The sequence below is a fragment of the Nyctibius grandis genome, chromosome Z, assembly GCF_013368605.1.
Source record: "Nyctibius grandis isolate bNycGra1 chromosome Z, bNycGra1.pri, whole genome shotgun sequence".
Lineage (NCBI taxonomy): Eukaryota > Metazoa > Chordata > Aves > Nyctibiiformes > Nyctibiidae > Nyctibius > Nyctibius grandis.
The window spans coordinates 33,069,325-33,080,771 of NC_090695.1; the positions used below are offsets into that span (position 1 = coordinate 33,069,325).

General features: G+C 40.9%; 1 protein-coding gene across 1 annotated transcript in view; it reads right to left on the reverse strand.

Annotated features, from left to right (window-relative positions):
- Nucleotides 1–11,207, reverse strand: part of GLDC (glycine decarboxylase) — a 51,360-nt gene extending 40,153 nt beyond the window's left edge. Inside the window, exons 1-3 of the mRNA XM_068423572.1 lie at nucleotides 10,983–11,207; nucleotides 10,792–10,870; nucleotides 1,723–1,858 (exon numbers count right to left, since the gene is read on the reverse strand). Of these exons, the coding sequence (XP_068279673.1) occupies nucleotides 1,723–1,858; nucleotides 10,792–10,870; nucleotides 10,983–11,207 (440 nt within the window). The remainder of the gene's footprint in view (nucleotides 1–1,722; nucleotides 1,859–10,791; nucleotides 10,871–10,982) is intronic.
- Nucleotides 11,208–11,447: the final 240 nt, after the last annotated feature.

Sequence of the window (11,447 nt, forward strand, 5' to 3'; positions counted from 1 at the left end):
CTGTATAGTTTCTTTGGCACACAGGGACACACACATACACCCTCTTCCCAACAAACATTTCAGCCTTCACTTTAGCCATCTAAGAGTTTAGCTTTTAGCCATCTAGCTTGACTTTACTGCACACTCCAAGAACAGATTTCTGGATAGACTCTCCCAGTTGTTTCATTAAAACTATATAATTTCTTAGGATTTAAAAATAAGCAGTTCATTTTGGTCCACTTACTTTTTAACTGTTCTTATTTCTGCCTCTAGCAACTGATTATTTGTTTTGTGGCACAGTACTGAAATACTTGGATTGCATATGTCGCAAAAAGTGGGTGGGAATAAGGCCAAATCAAACTTTGTCCAGATGTACTGCATAGATTCCTTGAGTCCAAACAGTGCAATTTTTTCATCAGTTCAAAAGTCTGAGATGCAAATAGAGCAGACAAGTCTAAAAATACATAGGCTGGGAGGTCGTCTACAGATATATACACCCATTTATGGCAACCCAAAGTCCAAAAAATATAGCATCTAAGTAACAATGGCTTTTTACACTGACTAATATGACTCTTTGGTTGGTGGTTGTGGTTTTTCTTATATATATATATAATATTTAAATGCTGCTTTTATTAAAATAAAAATTACTCAGTAATAAAGATGACATTATTTTAATACAGTGCAAAAAAAAAAAAAGGATGTTACTGACTAGAGATGATAACAGAACTTCTAAACCAAATGAGACAATGCAGGGTATCAGTGGCACTCTATCTGTTGGAAAGTGAGATTCCCCATTAAATTTAGTTTTTCTGTTGCACCATTTCTGAGTTACAGTTCTTTAGAGAAATGTCAATGGTAAATGAGTATTTATAATCAAGCCTTAATGCTTTTGTTGGGAAAAGTTCATCAGGAGACAAAACCCCTTTACTGTTTAGATTAATGCTGTTCATAAGATAGAAATCATTGCATTAAAATATTTTCCTTTTTACATTTAAGTGAAAAAAAACCCAAACCAATAACATTCAAATTCAAGTCTGTCAGGCTGTTCTTTGGTTTGTCCCAAAAAACTGAAATGGGTGATGAGAACAAAGTAGAATAGTCTCAGCCTCTTCATAAATGAATTATCAAGTATTGCTATCTACCTCTTTTCAGGCACCAGTAAATTATTTGTTCAGATAAGAACATACTTTATGGATATACATTCAAACTCTTGAAGGTCTCTGGTTTAAAAAAAAAGAACATCAAGAAAGAAATACCAAGAGAAAAGCCTTTAAAATTTTCAAGGCTTCTTACTTCCTCATAAGAAAACCATAATCAGAGTATTGCACAGTATTTCACTGCCTGCACCCAAAATTGCATACACCAGTGGAGGAGGGAGCTGGTTTACATTTATACAGAAGTTAGGAAAGAATTACTTTAGTTTAGGAGTGAAGTCTGTATGCTGCCTTAAAGCAAACAAATATTCTTGTTTTACTTCATAATAAAGAGATGCTGTGAATAGAAGTCACAAAACCAAATGAAGTATGTTATAGAAAAAGCATCTTCTAAAGTGAAAAGTATTATTTTTCCTCTCTAGCTTCAGCATGAACAGCACAGTTCCTACACTTACACATCAGTATCATATATATGAAAGCCTTAGTCAAAAAAATAGGTTTGGGGTTTATTTGTCTAGGCTCATTCATAAGACAAACTTCAAACATATATTTATACATATGCATTTAAAAAGAAAATGTGGTACATTACCATCCTGCATTCTCCAACAAATTCCGCGAAATGGGCTGAGGCACTGAGCAGTTGTAATAACCCATGCCTATATAAGACCTCCATATCTTGTTCTTGCTTGCAATATTGTATAGAGTTTCAAGGATTTCATTTTCACCTAATTGAAAAGAAATTATGTCAGAAAACTAGTTACATATAATGCTAAGTTTTTAACTGAAATGCTTTGTACTCCTGTGTAAAAAAGTGCAACATTGGTGATGCAAGTATAAACAGCAGCAGAATAAAGTGCAAACCAAGAACAGTAAAGATAAAATAATAAGCTGGTAAAATATTCTGGGAAAGTTTAAATTCTGCCAAAATTCTGGAAAATACAACAACTGAATAGTAACAAGATTGCAACCAATGCTGAAACAATAGTGAGAGAAACAGCTGTAGGCAAATGGCTTATGGAGCCCTCCCTCTTCATGCTAATGAAATGTACGTTCTGGGTCTCTTGTACGTGCATTAAAATATATGTCAGAAGGCACCTTTTATTAGCTAAACCTTGCAGAATCAGCACTGGATGAAGCCATAGCCATCCACAACTATGATTTAGTATTTCTAACACAGCCATATTTGCACAAAATGGGCTCACAGCAAGCACCAAGGCATAATTTCTTAGTATTAAAGAACTTTATTTTCTCCCGTTTTCCCTAAATAGCTGATAAAATGGAACAGGTTTTCTAATTCAATTTTAGTATGCTTCACCAGTTTATTAAAAAAAAAGTGCAAATACAGTATTTCTAGCTTGAGAAATTCCATTTAAGATTAACTTTTAAATGAGTCTGCCAATCTAGTTTGGAGATATTACAACAGGATGCTTTTGAAATGCTCAGACGGAAAGCATTTGCACTCCCTTCCTCCCCCAGCTATAGTTCAGTCTTTGGGCTTGCTTCTACATACTCCACAGTATCCTGAAGGCAGTGTAAAAATCACATTCAGTCAACCTGTTTCCTGAATTCATTCATTCAGTCAATGAATAATGCTACCCAACACCTGCGAAAGGGGAAGGTTTACTAAATATTTTAGTATCTGAGGATGCAGAAAGATGGTCAGTAGGCTGTCTAAGATAGGCCTGCCCAACCTAACAGACCTGGGTGGAACTGGACACCAACGCTCCTAGGTGACCGGAGCAGATCTTTTTTCTTTTTCCCCAAAAACTGACCTCAGAAACTGCTGTACTGGGGTACTTGCACCAAGTTCTGTTCATTCTGCACTGCAACTTAAAAAGCAGACTTTGGAACATAAGGCTACAAACAAAGCAGAATAGCTTGGGCTTTGGTTGTCTCAAACCCTCTTTTCTCTCTGTAAGTTATTCCAGCAAGAGAGATCAAGTCAAACCAGTTAATGCTCTGGAATCTGGTGGCAAATAATTATCTAGGTTTTGAATTAATTTCTTCTGCAGCCATAAACAAGGATATCATAACTTTAGCTCTGATTTCAAAACTCATCTCTCCTCTTCCTTTTGTTCTAAGTGCTACTATTGCATTCCATGTATAAAGATTAATTTTTCAAAGAAAGCTTCTGGTTTTCAATTAATTTCTTCCACAGGCACATTATACCTTCCACAAAGTTATTTTTTTACTGATCTTCAGTTCTCACTTCAAAGTTCATTTCTTCTCTGCCTTTTACTCAATGTTACTATTAGATCTAATGTATAAAGATTAATATGTAGTTTTCAGTAAACTGCAGTTTTTTTCTGGAGACTGAAAAGTCATGTGTTTATTATACTTGAACTCAGCAATGGCCAGGGCAAAGTTTCTAAAGCATAGCGAGCAGCTCCACTCCCCAATACTCTTCCCACACAGTTTATTCCAGACAGATGCACTTGTTTGTTCATATTAAGTGAGAGTTTTAACACTGTAGAGATCTTCCTCAAAGTCAAAAAGTTTGATGAAAGACAGTTTGGGTGCAGTTTGAGAGGGAGGGGTGTATTCTTGCAGAATTCAAACATCAATGATTTTTTGAAAATGGTAATAAATTTACTTGTTTAACTCTAAATGCAGTTGAAGGCAGAAGCTGGCTGTCATTTAACTTGCTCGCTAGCCCAGTGTCACACACAAAAATGCATTAAGAGTGCGATTTCTGCAGTAAACACATACCACAAATACTGTTCAATGTGCCAGATAGCACTTTCTTTGTTTGCCTGACTGGACCTTTATTCTAGAGTTATTTCTCAGCAAATATAGCTAACAACTACCACATGAAGACACCGAACTTGAGCTCTCTGAAGTAAACCAGTTTCCAAACTGATTCAAGGCACAAAGCAAAAAGCCTAGTGAGACTGTAAGCAGCTTAGGTAGCAATTAAGCTTAAGAGTAGAACTACATCTCACCTAGAAGAGCTGTGCTAATAGATCCCAACACCGAATATATTTTTAATTACTACATTTTTATGAGCTACCTGAGAAGACAGTTACACTACTAGTTTTAATCAGGGTGGTGAAATGCTGGAGGGCACACTCCCTCCACTCCTTCTTCACCTCACTCACCCTTCTCCATTGGTCACTATGAAGGCAAGAGCAGCAGTAATGCTCAAATACACATCTCCCACATCTGGCACACCTCTTTGAAGAGACCTGGGATGAATGCTCCTTCCCCTATGCCTTACACTGGCTTGAAGTAGCTCATCACAGCACGTCTGGTAGGAAGACAGTCCATAAGTAACTGCACTCCTGAGTAACGGAAGTCAACAGCCCCTGATTTGTCTGTACAGCCTGGCTTACCTAAGACCAAACACAGTCCATGTAGATTTATGATGATTTAATTTTCATGAATTCAGTGTTTGCTTCTGAATTCAAGCAAAACTGTCGTAGACAAGGGTGAGGGAAATTAACACATATGTTGTGGTCCAAAGACCAGAGAGCAAGGGAATGAAACCATTCTTAACAGCATCCCCAGCACTGACAGAAGGGGATGGAGGAGACTCAGCCAGGCTCTTCAATGTGATGTGTGGCAGGAGGGTAAGAGGTAGCAGCACAAGCTGAAACGAGAGGCTCAGTTTGGAGATAAGGAGAAACCTTTTCCAATGAGGACTGCCCAGCGGTGGAGCTGGGTGTCCATCCTTGGGAGTTTCATGTTCTGACTGGGTGAAGCCCTGAGCAGCCAGGTCTGACCCATGGCTGAGCCTGCTCTGGGCAGGGGCTGGGGCTGGAAATCGCCCCAGGTCCCCACCAGTCTGAACAGGATCTTGTGTCTCTGCCAGTAGCTGTATTTCTCACTCCATCAAGCCTAGCTTTTAACCATGCATTCCCGTAATAGTATTTGTGAAAGAGGTCTAACACTTTATTGGTTACTCTGTAAATAACTAACACTAGCATAAAGGCAGAAGAATGCTGACCACAAGAGTGATCTTAACTATGCTTAAAAATTCATTTTCAAATCCAAAATGAAACTGCTATGTTTCCAGTTTGGTCAACAACAGTGTCACCAAACCCAGAAAATTACACAGACTTTTTCTGCTGTATAAAGTATATACGTGGAAACAGTGTATTCTTGTAAATATTTATTTATTTAAAGCTAAAACATATGAAGACTAGGATTTCAGCAAATTTCAATACATATGGTTGAAAAACATAGCTTGCAAGATGTCATGTTGGGTTGAATTCTCCCCAGCAACAGGTGCAGAAAAAGGCAATATCCAAAATGAGGAAATAAAACAGAATTTAAAAAATTGACTACAGTTCATGATTGGAATCTGGCTATCACACTCAGCTGTTTCCAGTTTTCTAAGTCAACATGGTTGAAATGCCTTTACCTTGAATTCATTTTATTGGGTGTACACTATAAATTCTTTAAGAACCTTGTTCAGCAAAAAATAAAATTGCCAGCTAAGTCACTGCAGTTGATCTTTATTCCCCTCATCAACTCATTAGATAATATGATCAAAGACAGTACACAGAATAAAGTTCATTGATCTTCCAGTACTGCTACCTCAGAACGGTGGAGAAAACTCACTGAGGCTCCCAGTAGTAGTTCTGTGAGGACACTTCATGACTCCTACACCCATATGTAGGAAAAGCAAAATATATCACAAAAATAGTAAAAGGGAGTGAATTATCTGATTATAAAATGATAATACTGTTATTTCTGCTAGTGTTTTTGTGGTGAGCACAGTAGATTTGCCTTGAACTTGTGAGATAGCTGCAAAATAATATGGTACCCAAAAAAGAAAGACATCAAGACAGAAAGTGCTGTTTGAGTTATATAACTTAGAACACAAAAGGGAGGAGACTATTTGAGATAATTTTGTTCACATTATGTCAGGTCTTGAAAAAAATCTAGCTTCTGAGATCAAGGAAGCAAGATCTTCAGAACAGCTGATATAAAAAAAAAGGGATTAATTTATTTATCTTGCTTTAGCAATTAATTCGATGTCTGTTAAAAAAAAAAAGTCAGATTATATCGAAGCAAAACAGTTCCAAAGCGCTGTCAGACATGTAATAATGCTGCAAGACAGCACAAGAAAGGTACCTGTTCCTCCTTTCACTCAGGCCACCTGCACTAACCAGCCTGCTTGGACAACAGAGGCAACCCAAGGGTGCTGCGAGGAACGGAAAGCACGCAGGGGCTGAGAGCCAGCAGCATGCCTGCCTTTCTCCATCCTACCGCCAAGGCCTGCTGACTTCAGAAAGAGGAGCAGCAGCCCAAAAGTGCTGTGAGGAGAAAAGTGTGAGGGGCAAAGTACCACCAGTGGTAACGCAGATTCCTGCACCGCTTGTGGCAACACTCTAGAGGATGACAATTACCCCTGGTAGAGGCACCCAAAGCATGCAGTGTGGGTTCCAGCAGCAGGGAATCTGAAATGACTAAATCAGCTCTAAAAATCTGACTGACATTAGGAGCTGATCATAAACTCATCCAGAATTAATTTTTAAGTGGCATTTTAAATACAAAATCGTAGTTAAAGTAGATTTAACTGCATGAAGAACAGTTAAATTTGAAGATACAGATAGTCTTTCTTACAATACGACTGCTTCTGAGCAATATTGCTTCTAGAAATGTTTAGACTGGAGACCCAATTAGTTTCTTAGACAGATTTTATAAACTGATGTTTATAAATTCTAAAATTTGAGAACTTAACTGGGAACATTTTGGAAAAAAAAATCATGGCAGAGTTTGTAGACTCATTTTTTAATTCAAATCCTGAACAAAAAAAGGCAAAAATACAAAACATATGTACAAAGCCTACCCATTAAATAAAGATGGACATACAATAGCAGCACTGCAGGGATAACTATGACTGATACAGACAGTAGGTTCACAGGGATAAAAGAAAGAGGATTACTGTTATATAAGATGATACATTCTTTTACTTCAAATGGGTCAATCACTACACACATGCTAAAGCACCTCCAGTACCCAAAGAAAAGCTGCTTGTTAAAGTTTACTTACTGTGACAGTGGGAAAAAAGCTCTGTAACACCAGCTGATCACAATTATCAAACAGATGTCTAGCCTTGTTGTAAATATTGACTGAACAGAAGTTACATACCAAAATAACATTTTCCCTTAACTGTATCTGCACAAAAAGCTGACTGTAAAAAAGCCCCCCCTTCCAGAATCAGTCGAGGTACAGGACTGCAACTTACGTGAAATCAGACATCTTGCTCTTTCACCCCTCCTGGCTTTCAGTGGCATACTCATGTGGTTTTACAACACTGTCAGTGGGCCCGTGGCAGCAGGCACTTTTAAAATGGCTTTTTTTTTTTGTCAGAAAAGGGACACAGATACTTTTGTCATATTATAGACCAAAGGAAGTAACTAATTTCAGAAACCTCTTAGCACAAGCTCTGTTCCTTCTCTCCTCCATCACTGACAGTGTCTGCACAAGAAGAGATCTACCCATACAGGAACAAAAACAAATATTGAAAAAGCATTTCTAGCGTAGATGTACATGTATCAGCAAAGCTTAGCATTTACCAGAATGGCTTCTTCATTCATGCATAAGCAAAACAAATGTCCAGTTAAGGCTAGAGGCTTTCTCTCTCAATATATTATGTCCTTCAGGGAAGTAATGGAAGCTTGATTCTTCCACTGAAGAGTAGGGCTGTGCTAAAATTTCTACGAAAGACAACACATGTACAAAAAGATTGTGCTTCTACTGTAATCAGAAGTTTTATTTATAAGCAGTGGAATATGCGATACCACGTAAAAGAGATCTTTAATATAAGCTGTGTCCACAGGAGGGGTTTTTTTTAAACTGCTATTGCATACACTCAGCTGATTGATTTTCTGTCTTTTAGACAACCTGTTATATTACCAAGGGAAGGATCTATAATGCAAAACAATTTTTCCTACTGCCACACCTAATCAAAATTTGAAGATACACATATACATCAAATGTACACACCCAAGACAAGGCCTAAAGCCATAAAAACCCCACAAATATAGTTGCAGAAATCTATGATGCTCACCCAGATGTACTATTTATGGTGTGTGCATGGTTTTCTTGGACTGCATATCTAATTCTACCTGTTAGCATTGACTTCAGTAAGACTTCAGTGCAAGCTGAACTGCGATTCCTAACACAAATGAGGAGCTCAAGCACAGCTGATTTGCTCAGCTGGACTCTAACCTGTGGAGTCACTATGATTATGTTTTTCAATTGAAGTTATACAGAAAAGTGGAAGTGTATATTAACCACTAGGAATCGTCGTATTAGAAATTTTATAAATGCTGAAGTTGAACAACACGTTTACAATTGCGTTGCCCTGTTCTTTCATTGCATGTGTGAGTTTGGGGGATGGTGGGAGCAAAATCGTCTTCATACAAACAAAAACAACACGTTTTAAATAGAATACAGTTCTCATGACACTTTCCCAATTTTGCTATATGACAGCAAACTAATACACCATACTCACATAAGAAATCCCACACTGGTGATTGGAAAGACAGTGCTCTCTCTAATGGTACATTAACGAGGAAGCAAATTTTACTCAGACTACAGTATCCTAGGTACAAGATATTCAATGTGAAGTTGCGCAACTTTAAGCTGAGGCTTTTAAATTTTCTTTTACAAGCGCTGGGGTTTTCTGCTGCCAATGCAGTGGAAAACTAGTGACAAAAATCTACACATTAAATTACAAAAGACAGTTCATGACACAGGCTGCAGAAGAAAAAGCAGCAGTGTGCAGAAAAAAGCTTTCTGTACCTCATGCAAGCACCTCATTTGAAAACTCACTGCTGCTTGCTGTGCAATGTGAGACTCTGCATCACAGTCACATTCTTTCAAAGTTTACTCTAAGGGAACAAGAACAGCATAGCAAGTGGAGCAAAATGCCTGTGAACTAAATACACTCTTGGCTAATGAGGTTCTGTTGAACAGTGGGAACTTGCATACAACAGAACATCAACTACTGCGCAGAAATGTAGGAGACATCCACTTCAAAACTGCTATGCAAATCAGCATGACAACACATAAAACTGCATCAAGATTTTGACTTGGGTTGACATCACTGGTTTAGTTTTCAATAATATACAATTATTTTAATGCCAAACTGTACTGTATCACTTTTATGTGTGTTTTACTAATGTAAAACTTCGCAAGAGTATCCTATACTAAATAAAAAAAAAAGGTTTTTAAAAAGTAGTTATTAGTAACAATCTACATTTAACCCCTCTTACAGCCCTAAAAATATAATAATAATCTAAAAAGTTCATTTCTCTGAAGGAGGTGAAAAATCACTCATTGGTCAGGGAGCACCTGATTAATCACAGGAAAATATGCCAAGCAATACTTTCAGCAGTTATACAGACAGAAGAAGGTGATTAAATTCCACTTCCCTACCCCCACCCCATTTTAGTAGGATGGGAAGTTACGGAAAAATAAAATACCACTGTACTAATAAAACATTTTAGAAGTAGAAACTTTCAGTCAATGCTGTATCCCTCCTGGCTAGAATCTGTCTTTTCAGGCTCTGGTTTTCCTGGCTGTTCATTGTGGCGCTGCCTCTCGCGCCGTGATGTCATCTCAGAGTAACCAGATTGAACTGGCCGGGAACCTCACTGGGGCTGCAGGCCTTAAGTTTACACTCAAATTACAGCGCACAGATAAGCAATGAAAAAAAGCCAGCCAGACGGATCAAATTTTCTACAAATCAAGCAAAGGATCTTGACACAAACATAAAGTTAATACTGATGTAATTGACTCCGCTGTCTGAATGGCCGCTGAGCTTTGTTAGTTTCAGCGGAATTGTTTCGCTAGGTCCATTTTTAAGTGTTTCTTTCACTCATGGGATTTCCAACATGATGTTCACAGACATCTATCAAGATCGCAGTTACGCAGATAGAAATTTTGTGCTGTGATTTCTAACTTTTAAAAACATTAATATCCAAAAACTCATCAAATCACATCAAGTTTTCTACAGTAATTTGCTAAATTATTGCAGTGCTACAATTGCTGGCTCAGATGTTTTGTATTCTTGCAGTTTACTCGTCTCCCTCAATCAGACATATTCAAAATGCTAGCCATTAGCCTACTGTGTATCCATTATATGGAGACATAGGTTTTGCATGTTATTAGAATATGCAGGTCATTGGGGAGGGGAACAAAGAAATCCTGCAGAAACATAAGAGTCAACAAAAACGGTCTGCCCATTTGAAGCTACAGTCCACACTAAGGGGACAATTTTTAACCACACGTTTCCCTCCGTATCAGACTCTTGGGACAAAGTGAAGGCACTGTGGCACTTGAGCTCGAAAACGGTTTTTTGGGCAATCCCGGTCTGACATGCACGTTTTCCTACCGATTTCCAACACGAGAGCAAGAAATGCAGCAGCCGAGCTGCTCTACCGAGTTAGTCTGTGAAGACTGAACTGTCGGTGATGATACTGCTACGGTTATTTACGTCTTATCCTGCACTTTACTTCAACGGGGAGATCTGTTCGTGACACGTTTCAGAGGGGACACTCGGGAGTGGGGGGGGGGGGTAGCACCCTAAGTCCTCCCCCGTGGGCGCTGGTGGGCGGAAAGAGCGGCGGGAGGGCAGGCCGGGCTGCGCCGGCGGCGGGGGGGGATGTCCGGGAGCACCCCGGGCCATGCGGTCACTTACAGACGTGGTCATCCATCCTCAGCGGCCTCCGGAGACGGATGCTGGCCGGGATGGTCTTATCCATCAGCTCCTCGACGCTCTGCAAAGAGGCGATCGCACGCCGTTGTTAGATCCCCGCGGGCCGGCACAGCCCTCACCAAGAGGGGACCAGCCGCGCCGCCCCCTCCGCCCCGCACGGCGCGGGCACCTACCTGCACCCCGACGGCTCGCAGCATCTCCCGCTTCTCCCGCTCCCGCGGCCCGATGTGCCGCTGGGCGAAGTCATCGTGCCGCGGCAGGAGCTGCTCGATGCACCGCGCCGCCTCGCCGCCGCCCCAGCGCCGCTGACTCCCCGCCGCCGCCGCCGCCGCCGGCCGCAGGTGCCGCGGCGCCCCGCGGGCCGCCAGCCGCCCCCACCAGCGCCCGCAGCTCTGCATGCCGCCGCCGCTGCCGCCGCCGCCGCCGCCGCCGGGCAGCCACACTTTGTGTGCGGGGGGCGGTGCGGCGCGGCCCCCCTCCCCCGGCGCCAATGGGGCCCGGGGGCGGTGCCGCGCTTGCCCCGCCTCGCTGCCACCTGCCCGTCTGCCCCCCCCGTCGCCCCGGCCGCCCCCCCGCGGCCCTGACCCCTCTCCGCCGGGCCGGGCCGCCGAACATCCCTGCGGCGGGTCCCCCGGGCG